Raw genomic sequence first — 19,530 nt, forward strand, 5'->3', positions numbered from 1 at the left:
ATTTGAATATTTGAATAAGTATAATTTTGAAAATTGCATGAAATGTATAAACTCACATAGTTATTAGGGATAGGATAGACGTATTGTAGGTTGTTGCTGTGCCTTAATATATAACATAAAGACTGGTTATCATGTTTTAATTTTCAATTTTATTAGGCTACCAGGAGAGATATTATTACCCACTGCATCATCACCATAATCATCAGGTTAACATGTTCAGGTCCTGTGCCATGGACATCCCTCAACTTCCTTTCCCCCTGTTCGTGTATAGTAAGGTAAGAATCACTTGTGTATGAGGTGTGAGTGCAGGAAGAGGGTATTGTAAAATAATTCTGCTTTATATATGGGCAAGAATTAGCTAATGTAACCCTAAGTGTGACATTGCAAGAAAAAAATAAAATATTCATAAGCCTACAAATTCTGTTTGAAGTATAACTGTAAATGGTGTCTTTCTATGTGTGACAAAAAAATCATTTTGAAACTTACTTCAGTTAAGAACAAATAGAATTAATTAATTTAGAGCATGTAACATTGACACTATTCCCAGACTGAGATTGATGTTTCTTTGACCTGTTTAAAGTTTAGTATTAGGTTTGTTTATCTAAAATATTGTCCGTCATCTCGACTTAAAAAATTGCATTTTTCAAATTTATCATGTATTTCAGAAATTCTATGAAAACAGGTTTCCTCTTATTGTTCTGTCAGTGTTACATGCAATTATTAAGAGATAAATATAATCAGAATTATGTTCTTGGTAAACAAGAAAAGTAATGTTTTCATTGTGTTACTGTCAATATTTTTGCAACCATCTCATTTCAGTAATAAAGTAGTTACACATATGTTGCATGTAACATGGACACAAAAAATTTGAATCATAAAGCATGCCAGAAATGCTATTAAAACATATGACACATTGACACCAAAAACGTGCTACTATTTATTTTCAGGTCAAGGATACGTACGGAAATCGTTCCCACCAAATAATCGCTATCGTGAGGTCAAACCTGTTTCAAATACTAGATCTACTGTCTTTTTTGTTTTTTGTTGTTTTTTTTTTTTGTTGAAAAATACAAAGAAAAAATCACACATTATCAAAGATCATATTTTATTCCGAATGTGTGCGTATTACTTCGTTACGTGATCAAAATTACCAGATTCCGTGGTCTCCTCGAGTTCCTCTACACCGATAGACGCTATATTGGAAAACTGCATAGTCACGTGTTAACGTTACTGGGAGCGGTTCGAAATATCGCAAAAAAAAATTATCTTTACGCGATCTGTTACAGAAATACAACTGTTCTAAAGAGAGAGGGTACTTTAGGGTAGTTTGGACACGAAAATTAATTATATCTTATTACCTGATATATTTTCCGAACTCCAGTTGATTGATGAAAATTACGACAATCATATCGTACCTTGTGTTGACACTTCGTAAATTTGCAAATGTCGTGTCGATGATGCGTTTCCAAACAAATTTACTGAGGGAAACGTGCACGTAACGTTTGTTGACGCGAAAAGTTACGTACATTGGTCTATTTTCAATCCTATTTTTTTGCAGCCTTAATCAAATCCTGTACAAAACAAGCATTTTTATCGGTAGACCAATCATTTTGCAGTTGATTAACAACTTTTACAGCACCACAATTCTTAAGGCATTTACTAAATACGACTCGGATTTTCACTACTGCAGAATTTCACACTTTTTGCCTATAATTCATCCACTGACGGCGTACAACTTGTGCTGTTTCCTTGTTATTTAATCAATTAGACCAATTTGTTTTTTCATATGACGATAGAAATAAACCAATTTCAATATCTAAACAATGTTTATTCTCCATGCTTGCATGATTTGTTTTTTATTGGATAAACTACTTTGACACTAAAATTTCATTAGCGAATTCTTGCCCATATAATAGGGTGACATTGTACATTATCTATACCTCGCCCCTTGCCCTGTATATTTATTAACATTTGAATCATTTTTGCCTCAGTCAAGCTTCTTCATAATTCAAGATGTTCATGAGTGTATCCAAATTACAGAAATTTGTTGAAAAACCTTTTTCTGATGTACCATCAGTGTAAAATAGGAAGGCTGTATTATTTACAAGTAGCAAAGTCTTTTCTCTCAGGAAACATGTTGATTTGATACAATTTGGTTTTGATATTGATTTTTACTGTAAAGCTGGAGCTCGTTTTGATACATCATACACATCTTTAGTTAGACTCCTTCCAAATTTGGTAGATAGCTTGTCATTAAGGACATGGATACATTAGACCTTCAATTTACAGAAGCAAATGGATCATCATTACCTTAGTCATATAGATTGTACTGTTATCTTACCATTTTGTTCATGTTTGGATTTTAATGTACTTATCTGATACTTTTCACAACAAAAATTGTCCTGTTATTGTTGGCACAGACACTATTAGGTTTGCTATAGAATTGTCATCTTCAGATGCAAACATTCCTCCTGTGTGGAAAATAGTCACCGATGATGTAAGTACAGTTTATTCGGTACATTGTAAAGGTAAGAAACCTGTACAGGTGGCACCTTACTCGACAGTTGTTGTCAATGGAATAGCCCGAGGTGTGGATACAAATGTTACTGACTTAGTCACTGAGAACCGTAACTGTACCAACCAACCTTACTCTGTTTACCCTCGAATTATCAAGGTCAAAGGTCAGGTGTCAAGTGTCAAGGTCCAGGTTAAGTTGTATAACGCTACCGAAAAGCCTATTGATATATGGCCTAAATCGTTTTTGTGTAATGTTTCTCAGGCTGTTGATAATTTAGCATCTGGTATTCATTAAACTTCATCTGAGCAGGCTGAAAGTCATTCATTACCTGAGTGGTGCAATTGTTATGTGTTCACCATGTGCTCGGAAACTGGAAACATGCGTTTCCAAGTGGTCCTTTTGACTTGGGACGTACAGACTTAGTTCAACATAAGATCAAACTTGTCAATGATCAACCCTTTAAACAACCGTACAGGAAAATACCACCCGGTATGTACGAAGAAGATTTCAGCATGTAACGGACATGCTAGATGCAGGTGTCATCAGGGAGTCAAACAATCCTTATTCCTCCAATGTCGTCTTGATTAGGAAGACGGATGGCTCTCTGCGGTTTTGCATTGATTACCGAATGCTTAACTCGAAAACCCGTAAAGATGCATATATGTTGCCTCGATTTGACGATACTGTGGACTCATTAATTGGGTCAACGTATTTTAGCAAACTCGATTTACGGTCAGGTTACTGGCAAGTAGAGGTTGCGGAGGCTGATAGGGAGAAGACAGTTTTTTTCTGTCGGAAACCTGGGTTTCTTTGAAACAAACCGCATGGGGTTTGGCCTTACCTGTGCTCCAGCCACGTTCCAGCGGCTTATGGAGAAATGCATGGGTGATCGAGGGGAATGTCTCATATTTCTCGACGACATCTTCATCTTCTCTAAAACATTTGACGAGCACATCGGTATGCTAGCATCCGTATTTACCAGACTGGTTCAGCATGGGTTGAAATTCAAACCTTCCAAGTGTGAATTCTTTAAATCTAGCATCACCTACCTTGGACATGTAGTGTCAGAGAAGGGTATTGCAACCGATCCTGAAAAAGTGTCGGCTGTTAAAGATTGGCCTGTACCAGCAACTGTCAAAGAAGTACGACAGTTTTTAGGGTTCTGTGGTTACTATCGGCGGTTCATCAAGGACTTTGCTAGTAAAGTACAGCCCCCAAATCAGCGTTTACAGGGTCATGATCTTTCTAAAAAAGGTTCTAAACCTACAAAGATCAAGCCTAAACCAAAAGCGGGTTGGATCTGGGGAGACCTACAGCAAAAGGCTTTTGACTCTATAAAGGCTAAACTGTTGGAGCCTCCCGTAATAGCTTATACTGACTATACCAAACCTTTCATCCTACATACTGATGCTTTGGCAACAGGGCTTGGTCCTGTTCTTTACCAGCTTCAAAATGGAAAGGAAAAAGTCAAAGCGTATGCTAGTCAGGGACTCAAACCAAGTGAGCGGAACTAACCAGCGCATAAGCTTGAAGTTTTAGCACTTAAGTGGGCTGTTACTGACAAACTTCATGATTACTTATATAGTAATACTTTTGAGGTCGTCATAGATAACAATCCCCTTCCTTATGTGATTGGTAAAGCCAAGTAGGATTCCACCGGGCACCGGTGGATTGCTGCTCTGGTCAATTACAATTTTACTCTTAAATACCGTGTCGGGAAGAATAATGCCTACGCAGATGGTTTATCTCGAGTATGTTACACAAGTACCAATGTCGTTAAGGCTGTACGTCAGTCCGCCGGTACTGATTACCCCTGTCCGGAAAGGTGGGTTTGAAAACATTTTGGTCATTACTGATCATTTCACTAGGTATGCTCAGGCAGTGCCGTGCCTAAGTCAGAAGGCACATGTGACAGCTAAGGCGCTATATGAAAATTTCATCGCCTTCTACAGCTTTCCTGTGCGTTTACATAGTGATCAGGGACGTATCTTTGAAAGCAAAATAATCAAAGAGCTCCGCAAGCTTGCAGTAGTCTCTAAGTTCCGAACCACACCATACCATCCAATGGGAAACGGCCAAGTTGAAAGGTTCAACAGAATTTTGTTGTCAATGCTCGGTACCTTAGAGCATGGCCAGAAAGCTGACTGGAAATCTTACGTAGTGCCTCTGGTGCAGGCCTACAATGCCACAAAGAATGACTCCACCGGATATTCACCCCACTTCTTAATGTTTGGGTGGCACCCACGCCTGCAGATGACGCATTCTTTGGTATAGAACCAAGGAGTGAGGGAGCAGCAGAACCAACTTCATCTGTTGGCAAGCTCAGAAATAGGATGAAATATGCCTATAAAGCTGCTCGAGCATCCAAGAATGCTGCCTGCAACAAAGTATCTCGGCTCAATGTTGGTGACCAAATACTGGTTAGGAATGTCGGTCTTCAGGGAAAGCAAAAAATAGCTGACAAATGGAAACAGGAACCTCATTTGGTTTTGAAGATACCAGATAGTGACATTCCAGTGAAACTTGAATCGGGCAAAGGTGGCGTACGCACCCTTCACAGAAACATGCTGTTGCCCTTTAATTATATGCCTGTAGACGGTCCTGAGGAGGTAGCTCTTCCCAGAGCAAGACCCTCCGTTCCAGCTACAGCCGAGAATGAGAATTCAACATCTGCTGATTCCGACAGCAGTGACGACTATGCTCCTATTCTTCCTTCGCGTCCAAAGAGGCGTTCCAGGGTCCAGAATGTAAGGCCAGCGGAGCCAGTCCGTGAGGTCATCACCCTGGATGAGACTCAGCTCACGGTCAGTGATAGCTCTCCCCGTGAAACAGTTTTTGAAGCTGAGAATCTTGATATGTCCATACCGGAAGTGCGCCCTCCTTCTCCAGAAGTAAGGGCTACTACACAGGACACCTCACCGGTTGCACCGCGGCGCTCCACACGGAGTATCAAACCTCCAGACAGGTTTGGTGAATGGACATACCACTCCCAACAGGTCGGGTGGAGTCCTGGTTACAAGGAAACGTCAGTGTAAATAAAGCAACTCGGACTCTCTATTCCACGTGCCAAACTATTACATTATTTTAGCATTTTGTTTGTGCTTTTTATACTCGGGTTTTGTCCTTTATATACCAATAGGTCGGGCTGTCCCCATCCACTGTATCGGGATCTTGATTCATGTCATTCATGGTCATTGATTTAAATTAGAAATATATTTTACCTACTGCTGTTTTCAACGAATTATCAGGGGTTGACCTTACTCAGACTTGGTGCTAATACTATCTTTACTTGTGAAGGTAAGGATATGATAATTAATGGTGTAGAAATTTAGTTTAAAGGGTCTCCGCTTGCCCAGTAACTTTTGACTGTGCTCTATGGAATGAATCCTTGTTGTATCTAGCACAAGTGATGGTATATCTTCCATTTATTCTATTAAAGTTGGAATTCACTAGGATCTACATGTTGAAATAGAAATGTCAGGAGTCATTGTCCAAAAGGGAAATATGTAACCAGGTGTACGTAATTCTCTATGTCACCAGCGCGCGCGAAATTAGCACGAGCTGTGAGAGACTGTGAGAGTTTAGCATGCGCGTGTCACGAAGAACCTGTCCTCGGATTCCAGTTACGTCATTCCCCACCTGGCCAGCACCATGTGCACATGCACATTCTCCCCTGATAAGTATTGGTCCAATATATAATATTGCGTTGTAAGTTAATTATAAGTAACTGTCTTATGTTATAAGTAACTGTAATGCATGTAATGCGCATTGCATGCTCCTGTGTTACCAGAAATAAAGTGCGGAACAAGAACACCCGACGTCTTCGTCTTCTGTTAAATGGCCCTGCAGTAAAAGGGTACATAACGTCACATATTACACACATCTGTACCTGTACTTACGTTAGTTTTTGTTAACTTGTGCTAGGTTCTGGGGCAGGCGGATTATTCCTAATTTTCATGTCATACTTACCCTGAGTTTATACAATTCAATTCGATTGAATCAATGTCATTTTACCTGTAAAATTCAAATAACACCTCTAAACAACACCGATTTCATGTTCATGTCGTATGCCACAGTGTCTGCAAGCGGGTACAATATACACTTCCTGTTCACAGATAGGGGCCCGATACAGGGCAACCTAGGTTATTGTATATCATAATTAGGTTTCGATGATTTGGAAAAATAAGTTGTCTTTCTTGTAAAACACACACAAACATTCACGCACATATAAATCAATTCGAGTTGTTGTCCTTGTAAAAAGGATATATATTTGCCGATTAAAGTAGTGAGAAGGCATCCATGTTTGTACTGCTATGGTTTGACTTCGTTAATGAAACGTCTTTAACGGTAAGATACTGCCGGGGACGTGTTATACACATAAGAACCTGCCAGGGACGTGTTAGAGGCAGTAAGATACTGCCAGGGACGTGTTATACACATAAGAACCTGCCAGGGACGTGTTAGAGGCAGTAAGATACTGCCAGGGACGTGTTATACACATAAGAACCTGCCAGGGACGTGTTATACACATAAGAACGTGCCAGGGACGTGTTAGAGGCAGTAAGATACTGCCAGGGACGTGTTATACACATAAGAACCTGCCAGGGACATGTTATACACATAAAAACCTGTCAGGGACGTGTTATACGCATAGGAACCTGTCAGGGACGTGTTAGAGGCAGTAAGATACTGCCAGGGACGTGTTATACACATAGGAACCTGCCAGGGACATGTTATACGCATAGGAACCTGTCAGGGACGTGTTAGAGGCAGTACGATACTGCCAGGGACGTTGTATACACATACGAACCTGCCAGGGACGTGTTAGAGGCAGTAAGATACTGCCAGGGACATGTTATACACATAAGAACCTGCCAGGGACGTGTTAGAGGCAGTAAGATACTGCCAGGGACATGTTATACACATACGAACCTGCCAGGGACGTGTTAGAGGCAGTAAGATACTGCCAGGGACGTTGTATACACATACGTACCTGCCAGGGACGTGTTAGAGGCAGTAAGATACTGCCAGGGACGTGTTATACACATAAGAACCTGCCAGGGACGTTGTATACACCTACGAACCTGCCAGGGACGTGTTAGAGGCAGTAAGATACTGCCAGGGACATGTTATACACATAAGAACCTGCCAGGGACGTGTTAGAGGCAGTAAGATACTGCCAGGGACGTGTTATACACATAAGAACCTATCAGGGACATGTTATACACATAAGATACTGCCAGGGACGTGTTATACACATAAGAACCTATCAGGGACATGTTATACACATAAGATACTGCCAGGGACATGTTATACACATAAGAACCTGCCAGGGACGTTTTAGAGGCAGTAAGATACTGCCAGGGACGTGTTATACACATAAGAACCTATCAGGGACATGTTATACACATAAGATACTGCCAGGGACATGTTATACACATAAGAACCTATCAGGAACATGTTATACACATAAGAACCTGTCAGGGACGTGTTATACACATAAGAACCTGCCAGGGACATGTTATACACATACGAACCTGCCAGGGACGTGATATACACATACGAACATGTCAGGGACGTGGTATACACATAAGAACCTGTCAGGGACGTGGTATAGACGTGTTAGAGGCAGTACGATGCTGCCGGGGACGTGTTATACACATAGGAACCTGCCAGGGACATGTTATACGCATAAGAACCTGTCAGGGAGGTGTTAGAGGCAGTAAGATATTGCCAGGGACGTTGTATACACATATGTACCTGCCAGGGACGTGTTAGCGGCAGTAAGATACTGCCGGGGACGTGTTATACACATAAGAACTTGCCAGGGACGTGTTAGAGGCAGTAAGATACTGCCAGGGACGTGTTATACACATAAGAACCTGCCAGGGACGTGTTAGAGGCAGTAAGATACTGCCAGGGACGTGTTATACACATAAGAACCTGCCAGGGACGTGTTATACACATAAGAACGTGCCAGGGACGTGTTAGAGGCAGTAAGATACTGCCAGGGACGTGTTATACACATAAGAACCTGCCAGGGACATGTTATACACATAAAAACCTGTCAGGGACGTGTTATACGCATAGGAACCTGTCAGGGACGTGTTAGAGGCAGTAAGATACTGCCAGGGACGTGTTATACACATAGGAACCTGCCAGGGAACGCATAGGAACCTGTCAGGGACGTGTTAGAGGCAGTACGATACTGCCAGGGACGTTGTATACACATACGAACCTGCCAGGGACGTGTTAGAGGCAGTAAGATACTGCCAGGGACATGTTATACACATAAGAACCTGCCAGGGACGTGTTAGAGGCAGTAAGATACTGCCAGGGACATGTTATACACATAAGAACTTGCCAGGGACGTGTTAGAGGCAGTAAGATACTGCCAGGGACGTGTTAGAGGCAGTAAGATACTGCCAGGGACGTGTTATACACATAAGAACCTGCCAGGGACGTTGTATACACCTACGAACCTGCCAGGGACGTGTTAGAGGCAGTAAGATACTGCCAGGGACATGTTATACACATAAGAACCTGCCAGGGACGTGTTAGAGGCAGTAAGATACTGCCAGGGACGTGTTATACACATAAGAACCTATCAGGGACATGTTATACACATAAGATACTGCCAGGGACATGTTATACACATAAGAACCTATCAGGGACATGTTATACACATAAGAACCTGTCAGGGACGTGTTATACACATAAGAACCTGCCAGGGACATGTTATACACATAAGAACCTGCCAGGGAGACGTGATATACACATACGAACATGTCAGGGACGTGGTATACACATAAGAACCTGTCAGGGACGTGGTATAGACGTGTTAGAGGCAGTAAGATACTGCCAGGGACGTGTTATACACATAAGAACATGTCAGGGACTCAACAAGAATAAGAACGTGAACATTGCATAATTGTCGATTATTGCCTCGTCCTCACTGCGTCCTCTGTCATATCGCAGTCTTCACGGTCAACGTTTAGTGTAGACAGCGTGGTCTCCATGGTTATCGTTTTGTGTGGACAGCGCGGTCTTCATGGTCATCGTTAAGTGTGGACAGCGTGGTTTTTATGGTCATCGTTTAGTGTGGACAGCGCGGTCTTCATGGTCATCGTTTAGTGTGGACAGCGCGGTCTTCATGGCTATCGTTTAGTGTGGACATCGCGGTGTTCATGGTCAGAGTTTAGTGTGAACAGCGCGGTGTTCATGGTCATCGTTTAGTGTGAACAGCGTGGTCTTCATGGTCATCGTTTAGTGTGAACAGCGCGGTTTTCATGGTTATCGTTTAGTGTGGACAGCGCGGTCTTCATGGTCTGAGTTTAGTGTGGACAGCGCGGTTTTTATGGTCATCGTTTAGTGTGGACAGCGCGGTCTTCATGGTCATCGTTTAGTGTGGACAGCGCGGTCTTCATGGCTATCGTTTAGTGTGGACATCGCGGTGTTCATGGTCAGAGTTTAGTGTGAACAGCGCGGTGTTCATGGTCATCGTTTAGTGTGGACAGCATGGTCTTCATGGTTTTCGTTCAGTGTGGACAGCGCGGTCTTCATGGTCATCGTTTAGTGTGGACAGCGCGGTCTTCATGGTCATCGTTTAGTGTGGACAGCGCGGTCTTCATGGTCATCGTTTAGTGTGGACAGCGCGGTCTTCATGGTCATCGTTTAGTGTGGACAGCGCGGTTTTCATGGTCATCGTTTAGTGTGGACAGCGCGGTGTTCATGGTCAGTGTTTAGTGTGGACAGCGCGGTGTTCATGGTCAGTGTTTAGGGTGGACAGCGCGGTGTTCATGGTCATCGTTTATTGTGGACAGCGCGGTCTTCATTGTTATCGTTTAGTGTGGACAGCGCGGTCTTCATGGTCATCGTTTAGTGTGGGCAGCGCGATCTTCATTGTTATCGTTTAGTGTGGACAGCGCGGTCTTCAAGGTTATCGTTTAGTGTGAACACCATGGAAATAGTTCAGTTTGGACAGTGTGGTCTTCAAGGTCATCATTTAGTGTGGACAGAGTTGTCTGCAAGGTCATCGTTTAGTGTGGACAGCGTTGTCTTCATGGTTATCGTTTAGTGTGGACATCGCGGTGTTCATGGTCAGAGTTTAGTGTGAACAGCGCGGTCTTTATGGTCATCGTTAAGTGTGGGCAGCGCGGTCTTCATGATCATCGTTTAGAGTGGACATCGCGGTCTTCAAGGTCATCGTTTAGTGTGGACAGCGCGGTCTTCATGGCTATCGTTGAGTGTGGACATCGCGGTGTTCATGGTCAGAGTTTAGTGTGAACAGCGCGGTCTTTATGGTCATCGTTAAGTGTGGGCAGCGCGGTCTTCATGATCATCGAGTGGACATCGCGGTCTTCAAGGTCATCGTTTAGTGTGGACAGCGCGGTCTTCATGGCTATCGTTGAGTGTGGACATCGCGGTGTTCATGGTCAGAGTTTAATATTTATATTTCCACTAAACCCAGACTCGATGAACCTACCAAAGTTTATTCAAGTCATTTTTCAAGTTGATGTATGAATACATTTTTCATTCTAAAGTTGGGGTTGCCTCCCTTGCATTTCTTCACTTCTCACACGGATGTGATTTTGTTGAAAAATATTACATTCAAACAATCTTTAATTATTGAAAAAAAATGTTTATAATATTTCAAAACAAAAGACAAATGAACTGATGAAGTGTTCCATCCCACGCCGTAGGCCGTCATGTTGTTTTTCAAATATGACCTTTTTATCGTCACTAACCTGAAATTTCTCCGCGGAGTATCTGACTGTGTATTTATTCATTCGCAAAGTCGATATTTTTTCTTGAAACAAAATTCATCTTAAATTATGTTTGCTTAAAACGATTCAATTTTGTTTTTGGTATTATTATTCTGAATATAGCAACTATATTTAGACGAAGCGTGACGACGTACTTTCGGTAAGTTCCGTGGTAGACTGCATAAGTCCCTATTCATCCAAATATTGCAGGAATTTTTGATTATACAAAATACATAAATATAAGGATTGAATCATATTATGCCTCAACATAACATGATCCAATCCTTAAGTGTGGAGGAAGCTTTGCATAACCAAGTATGAAATCGGAGGATAAAAATACATGTGTTATTATCGAGATAACGAGATGCATTCTCTAAATTCTCTAAATCAATACATCGTTTTGTTTGTGTATCGATGTAACGTGCTAGTTTCAACTCCATATGAAGAGGGACCTGGCAGTGATAAAGTCTACAACGGTACATTATAATAGTCAAGATACAAATCAGCCGGTGGCGTTCATGAAGTAAGAGATAACATTCCACTGTTAACCGGTTTATCTACATACACCTCGAATGTTAGCCACGGTCATTGTTGTAGTGTGGAACACTACGACAGCCAATACGCGGCATACATGCCGACCGTTTTAGGTAGTTATTACTTATCAAACTGTATTTATCTTTAGATAGGTAAATGTATACACCGGATTACTCTGTTATTACTGTATTGTGAGTTTTAACTAACTTTTAGTTCTTCATGAATATTTGGATTGTTAAAAATTTACAAGTTCAGTACGGGCTTCCGTAGAATTGGAGGGTCGAATCGTTTCTTATACAGGAGTTCGCTGTGAAAGACCAATTATTTATAGACTTAGTGTTGGATTTAACTCGGATACGGCATTCATATTCTGCTAACAACATTTTTCCTCGCAGGACATACACTATCTTTAAAGAACGGAAATAATGAAAGAATGAAATGACGAATACAGAGTATTCAATATATTAGAGAGCATCCGAAAGTTTGTCCAGGAAAATAAATTGTGTGACATTGAATAAAATTTAAATAACTGATTAAAAATACTAATGAAAGATTTTGCAGATATTAGACAGTCTTTCATATCAAATAAACACTGACATTTTGTCAGTGTAAAAAAACAAAATATACATATATAATATTGGTAACGGTGATACAGTTAAGGCATTAAGGATGGCTTTCACTTTTATTAAAATATGAAAGTTATGAATGTTATAAGAAATCTGTTGTCTATATACTTTTTAACTTTTAAAAATAACGAAAGAACGAGCAAGTGAAATATATTGAAATTGTTTTTGATGCATCAGAAAAATGTTTAATAATAAATATACGGTTATATACACGTGAAGTGTAACTGCCCCCCCCCCCCCCCCTCTCTCTCTCTCTCTCTCTCTCTCTCTCTCTCTCTCTCTCTCTCTCTCTCTCTCTCTCCATCTCTCCTCCTTCTCTCTCTCTCTCTCTCTCTCTCTCTCTCTCTCTCTCTCTCTCTCTCTCTCTCTCTCTCTCTCTCTCTCTCTCTCTCTCTCTCTCTCTCTCTCTCTCTCTCTCTCCCTCTCTCTCTCTCCCTCTCTCTATTTCCATATCAAATTTCTTCCATACAATATATGTACATTAATAAACAAAATTAAGTCTATTGTCATAAAAGTTTCCGTTTTAAATAACAAAATGGGTCGGGTTTTATCCCCATTAAGACTCGCAATTGAATGCAAAATAGCTCCCGTCATGCTTGTTCATGTCGTAATGATTTCTATCAGTATATTGTATTGTTCCGTGTCGATCCTGGGACGTTTAATCTATGTTTACCTCACTGATCGATCAGAGTGCTCCCTGGACTTCAAATGGAGGAAATAGTTGTTTTAAAAGACCCCATTTCAAATTTGAAGTGGTCGGAATGGACTTCGTGGCAGAAAAAAAAACTATGAATATATTTCACTTGGAAAGTAAAAATAGTGTATGTAGTCTTCCATAGTTTTAATGTAGATGCTACTTTCAAATGAATTTTAAGACAAGTATAATTTTCTATTAAACCTGATGTATTTTGTAACGCATTACCAATAGATAGTGTAACATTTTGTAGCATTTTGTTAAAACCATTAAATGAATCGGCGGACAGATCGATCACACAGGTGGGCGTTCCCGATCGTTGGAGCACATTGATTGTGACGCCGTCAAACACGGTTTGAGTGCTATTGTTTGTACAACCTGGAGTGTGTAATCGTATATCCCAAACGTACATTCATTCAGGGGTCGTTCTCTCGGCAAGTTCACCACACATGTATGGGTGAGAAATAGGATCACTAATATCCCGTGAATTGTCTGTATTGTCAAACGATAACTTTAGAAATACAACGGTACATTGAACTTAGGTTTTATTGTGTTCTAATCATACATTCGAATTTTAGTTTTAGAAAATGTGTATAGAGTTCAGTGTATTATAAGTAAGTATTTCCTAATCGATAGATATAAGCTTTTGCATCCATTAAAAATAATATACTGATTTACTCTAAAACTAAAATATATTCGTGTGCGAACAAAAAAAAACGAGTTCATGTTTTGCTGTGCTTGTACGTGTTATTATGATTGTTCTACAAACGCGATCTAGCTGGTTTGTTGATCACGTGGGTCATTTAAATTTATTGAGAACATGCTGTAATACGGGCAGTTAAGGTCTGGATATTGATAACGCGAGATCGCAAGCAAGCGCGTCCCTCACCCAGATCTACCTTGACGATTTATATATCTACGGGAATGGCAGACTGAGTTCAGCCTAGGTATGGACAATACTTTTTTCAATTCAGAGCAAACATCTGTCGTTATACTTGGTGTACGGTTGCTGAATCACACTTACACGTACAGGTGAGTCTTTCATTTTTTGTTTTCATCAATGAATATTGATTACAATTTCATAACGCTACCATTTTAGAGAGTTGGAGTATGGAGGGTTTGTTATCTTACATTGGTTACGTAACTGTTCCTCTATCAGGTTCTATACACTGGCTTTGTCACTTACATGCTCAATTTACCTGCACGAGATACTAATTGATTTTCTATGCTGTTTTAGTAGGTGGAGTTGGGGTGGGAGTTCGGTTATTGGTAGATGTATATATATGTTAGCGCTGGCTATCTGAACCATTACTATTTATCTTATGTTGGTATCACATGTCAATATCACATTGTAACATTTGATTTTATCATAAAGTGGAAGATATTTCACATTTAAAGCATTCACATATCGAACTTTTTCTTAGGAGACACTGTAGAAAACGGGTTTACATAACACTATTCATACAGAATACCCTTCTATAAACTTTATAACATTTCTAAACGAGACGTACATAACTTTATTATTAGGGAATTAACGTCCTCTGTTATCGCCTTTAGGCCTTTCAGAGGACGTACATAATCGTTCAATTCTCTTTTATGCTGTGTGTTTAGACGGTGAACGCGAGAGTCGGTCTTGGCTTGTTTGCATAAGCCTCGAAATTCTAAAGAAGTTCAACGCAAACCTAGCGCAGTGTTAATCGTACAAGCCGCCAAGATTTTCTGCTTCAAGCCGCATTTTATGGTTTTGTCCGGATCCATAATTAGATAACTTTATGTTGTATTGCAGAGAACGGACTCTCGTCGTTCTATATACATGTATATGTATATTGTCACGCTAATTGAAATCAATACTATTTAGTTTTTAATAGTCGTTGATATTTTATCGACTATATCTACATGTATATGAACCTAGGTGTAATCGTGTTTTGAAATACAGACTACATTAACTAGTCAAATGTATTTTCATGTTTTCCTTGTAGCAGAGACGTATATATCAGTGTTATATATGTCTCTGCTTGTAGGTAATTTATTTGTTATCAATTTATTACCAAATGTGTAAAATTATACACATGGTTGAACATATAATTGACTTTCTAATCACCTTTCTGTTGTTTAAAAAGAAATTTTGGCACGTAGAGAGCACTTCGCTTCAAAGTTATATCCCTTATTGTCTGTGTCTCTGTAATTCGTGGTAAGACTTTCGTTTAAACATGGACCACCCTTGTCCTGTGTACATGTATTTCGTTGTGAGGATATACTTACTGGTATGACATATAACAAAAGGTCTCATATTTATATCGGACAATACACACAGAACACCAGGCAATGTTTGCCTAGATATTCAACCGTCGGCTATATTTACCTGTAGTACACACATCGTTTACAACTAGAAGTTAGTTACTATACTATTCCGACTGAGTGACTTCTTTAAAATAATTTCAGATTAAGATTCATTAATATCGCTCTGTCATGTGAAAAAGAGGTCATTTTACAAAGTTAGATTTTCAACATGGCTAGTAAATTAAGTTCTGGTTAATTATATACATAGTAACACGTGTGTATTTAGATTACAACCCTTCTCTAGAATCTAATACATGTAGGTGATACACTCAGTTAACAAGTATATGTCTTCCCACTCGGCCATTATATCCTATTTCAGTATAGGACATCGGTATGTTGTGTCGGGGAGAGAACAATGGGTATTACTTACAGGTAAGGCTATAGTCTGTTTTAGGAAAGTGACCTATTCTCAGGTAACAATTTACCTGTGGAATCATTTTGATTATATCTATCAGCTTTCTTTCTTTCTTTATTTTATTTTATTTAATTAACCTCAGATCATACATGACATATAAGGATTGACATAATTGCATTGATATACAACATAACGTAGTTAGCATGATATACCTGTATACATTGTACTAATTAATAACAAAGTAGTTTGGGTTATGTACTTGAAAAATGCTTCATATCGATATATTAAGATGTATATATGTTATTGTTAAATTCTGAACGGCCCGTCAACACATGAAAGGTCATTAGGGCCATCAAACGGTAAAACACACAGGTAAAAGATGTATATATCTCAATTACAATTAAAATATTGATGGTCAACATTAAACCTTATATTCTAACATCATTTTCAAATACCACTTAGCAAAGAAACAGCATGAAATATGAATATGATTTTTAAACTTTAATGATATTACGATATACATGTTCAGTTCACATGTTCAATAGGATCAATATCTGATAGCACTAAATATCTTTTAACACTATTTTAATTGTAGGCCACGCAGTTCTATGAGTTTATGTCCATTTTACATCACAAAATATTTCTGATAAGGGATAAAAATCAGCTTCCTACATGGATTAAAGTTGTTATCATAATAAATGTGTTTTATCCAAAGGTGACTGTTCGGGAACGTCACAGGCATGTTGTTCAGCATGGCCACTGTTGCTGGACACTGGCGATCTACACATCTTCATTAACACCTATCATTACGTCTAGTCTTAACTGAATACTTGAATCCGTCTTGAACCATATCAAATCAAATCAATTCAAATTTTTTATTCCACATATTAGGGATTTACAAAAGAAAATAGAAAAAGTAGACAAAACAAGTTTTTACATTTGATCCGTCATTTTAGCGTGATGAGTCCGCACAGTTATCTACTTAGTAAACACTTTACTTTCATGGCAAATGATTATCAGACGTCCCTGATATTGTGTATTTCATTTTGATAAAAATGTGTGAGCTGCTCGTCTTACGAATTTAGCACTGTCCATAAGAAATTGATGGTATTCTTCAACGCTTTCTAATATGTCTCTTGGAATAGGTTTTCCAAGAATCGTCCTGAGGAAATCTTCGTGCATGAGGTTATCGAAATAGAGAAATAATGGTATACCGTATTTGTCTGTTATCAATGTCATGTATACATCCCGAATGACAGCTGTATCCCGACAAACAGTAACATAATGTAAAATAGGATCTATATAGAGCGTATTACATAGTCCATACTGCTCCTCTGACCACTTAGGGGAACACGTGACCATCTTACAGGCAAACTTGATTATTGAGAGATCTTTTGAAGTTTTTGGTATTTTCCACATTACATATGGAGTCGTATATGTGTTGTGTATGTCTCTATACCGCAGAAAATCTGGATCTTGTTTTAGTCTTTGGTTGAGGAGAGCGTCCTCAGTTTTCATTATTGCATTATTAACAATCCTTTTCCATTTGAGTTTTGACGGGAAACTGTAGTTTCTTGTGTAATCTCGAAGATACTGTTGCAAGTTATATTTGCACAGATTGGCCCAGATGTCAGTTATAAATCCTAGTTGGTTGTTCACTGGGCTTTGTAAGAACTGGTATAACCGCCGAAGAAATATACGTTTTGATAGAGTATTGGACTCTAGACGTATTAAGGTAGACAGGAAGTTTAGCTTCCTTTTGTCGATTTGCGATGACAATCTAGAAAGGCCTAACATAGATTCACACATATCGGATCTTGCTAATTTCCGGAAACATTGGGTTCGTTTCGCAATAGTGTGTTGCAATACACTTATATATTGCAGGTCCTTCTGAGACATTTTAGACCAAAATTCAGACCCGTAAAGTACACTTGGAATTATAGCTTTCTTGTACAACTCCGATGTTTTTAATGGATTCGTCAGCTCACAGTCTTGTCCAGATTTGGTTACAAGATTGAAACAGTTTCTTCCTTTATTACAGCCATTTTCTACAGCTAACTTGCATTTAAGATCTGTAGAGATAATAACACCGACATGTTTGTGTGACTGTGAGGACTTCAAGTTTTGTCTCATAAGTGACCATTTGAAATTAATATTTCGTTTCCGTCCATTATCGAACACAAGAACCGTACTTTTGTCCGCATTGTATGCGAATTTCCATACCTCTGCATATCTCGTACAAATGTCTAGAAGCGTTTGTAATGCTAGGAGACTGGTTGCAATTAAAGCAATGTCGTCTGCAAGGGCTGGATTGCAACTATTTATGTCGTAGATCTTGGCTCCTACTCGGCTTTGTTCCAACTCCAGGAGAAGGTCATTGATAAAAACAAGGTATAATAAATGTGTTTTATCCAAAGGTGAATGTTCGAGAACGTCACAGGGATGTTGTTCAGTATGGCCACTGTTGCTTGACACTGCCGATCTACACATCTTCATCAACACTTATCATTACGTCTAGTCTTAACTGAATACTTGAACCATCTGGAACCAAATATTTCCACCTCTACCATTTTCCAGAAAATCTACTCTTGCTTGTGCATTAGCCATATCATATAGATAAAGGTAGACAGTTCTAACGTCAAATATCTTATAACTTTATAACAATAGTAGTGAAAAGAAACAAAGATAATTATTGATGCCAGGTAAATAATTATTTACTCACATCTTGAGTGAATAATACACAATAGTTTCTATGTCGAGAATAATTTTGTTTTACTTTTATAATCAATGTTTTTATAAACCAGGATAATGACACTCACAAAGCAATATATGGAGAAACAATTCATAAAAAACTGTTTATGTTGAAACAACATAATAAAGAATAGTGACACTATGTAATTATGATTATGTTTCTGTTGTGTTAACCACTAGCTGTCTTCATACATACGGTATATATATCTGTTTATGGAAATATTTAAACATTTTTTATTTCCTTGCATTTACGATCGGTTACAGTCCCATACATGAAGTATAGAAACGGGCAGATGTAACGATATTCCCAGAGGTATTGTCCTCGTTGGAAGTAATTACATCGAGGATGAAATTCATTTCATATTATTATGTCCAGTTTATTCAGAGCTCAGAATCAAATACATTAAACCCTGTTACTTCCGTCGTCCGTATGTCTTCAAATTCATACAACTATTGTCCTGAAAAAATGGGATGTGTTTGAGAAATTTTAGATATTTTACGTCTTAAAGAATGTCTCTTCTTATCATCTAATCAAATGGTATATTTTCTAGCTTAATCCTACTGTAAATCACTGTATATGTTCACTGATACACGTATGTTGATGACGTTGTAATGTTCTCCCTCATCTTGCTGTAATGAAATGTAATATTATTTATGATAACTTTGTAATCCTATATGCCATTCGCGTTTGGAATAAGGAAATTTAACTTTTCCTTTGTACAAGTTTCTAAAAGCATGTTTATAGTTGACCAGGTGTATTATGCTTGTAAGTATTGAAATATTCTTTATTTTTGTCCAGGTGAATACAAGAACCACAGGTATTTTTTTAAGATGTTGGTTGAGTGGGAATGAACCATCGTACTAAACATATTTCGGTCTATTTTTAATCCGTACAATGGAGTTAGTTGCGCTTAATTACTTCTTGCGTTTTTTAAACTGAACTTAAT

At 39.0% G+C, this 19,530-nt stretch overlaps 1 protein-coding gene across 1 annotated transcript; it reads left to right on the top strand.

Annotated features, from left to right (window-relative positions):
- The first annotated feature begins 4,243 nt into the window (after positions 1–4,243).
- LOC132544297 (uncharacterized) lies at positions 4,244–4,792 on the top strand. Its single transcript, XM_060207873.1, has one exon. The coding sequence runs from the start codon at positions 4,244–4,246 to the stop codon at positions 4,790–4,792; it is 549 nt and encodes a 182-aa protein (XP_060063856.1).
- The last annotated feature ends 14,738 nt before the right edge of the window (positions 4,793–19,530 follow it).

The sequence above is a fragment of the Ylistrum balloti genome, unplaced genomic scaffold (genome assembly GCF_031769215.1).
Source record: "Ylistrum balloti isolate Yb309-2 unplaced genomic scaffold, AGI_CSIRO_Ybal_v1 Utg369790, whole genome shotgun sequence".
NCBI lineage: Eukaryota > Metazoa > Mollusca > Bivalvia > Pectinida > Pectinidae > Ylistrum > Ylistrum balloti.

What these genes read in the sequence shown, in the direction of transcription:
- LOC132544297 (XM_060207873.1), top strand. Translation starts at nt 4,244, where the DNA reads ATGCCTACGCAGATGGTTTATCTCGAGTATGTTACACAAGTACCAATG.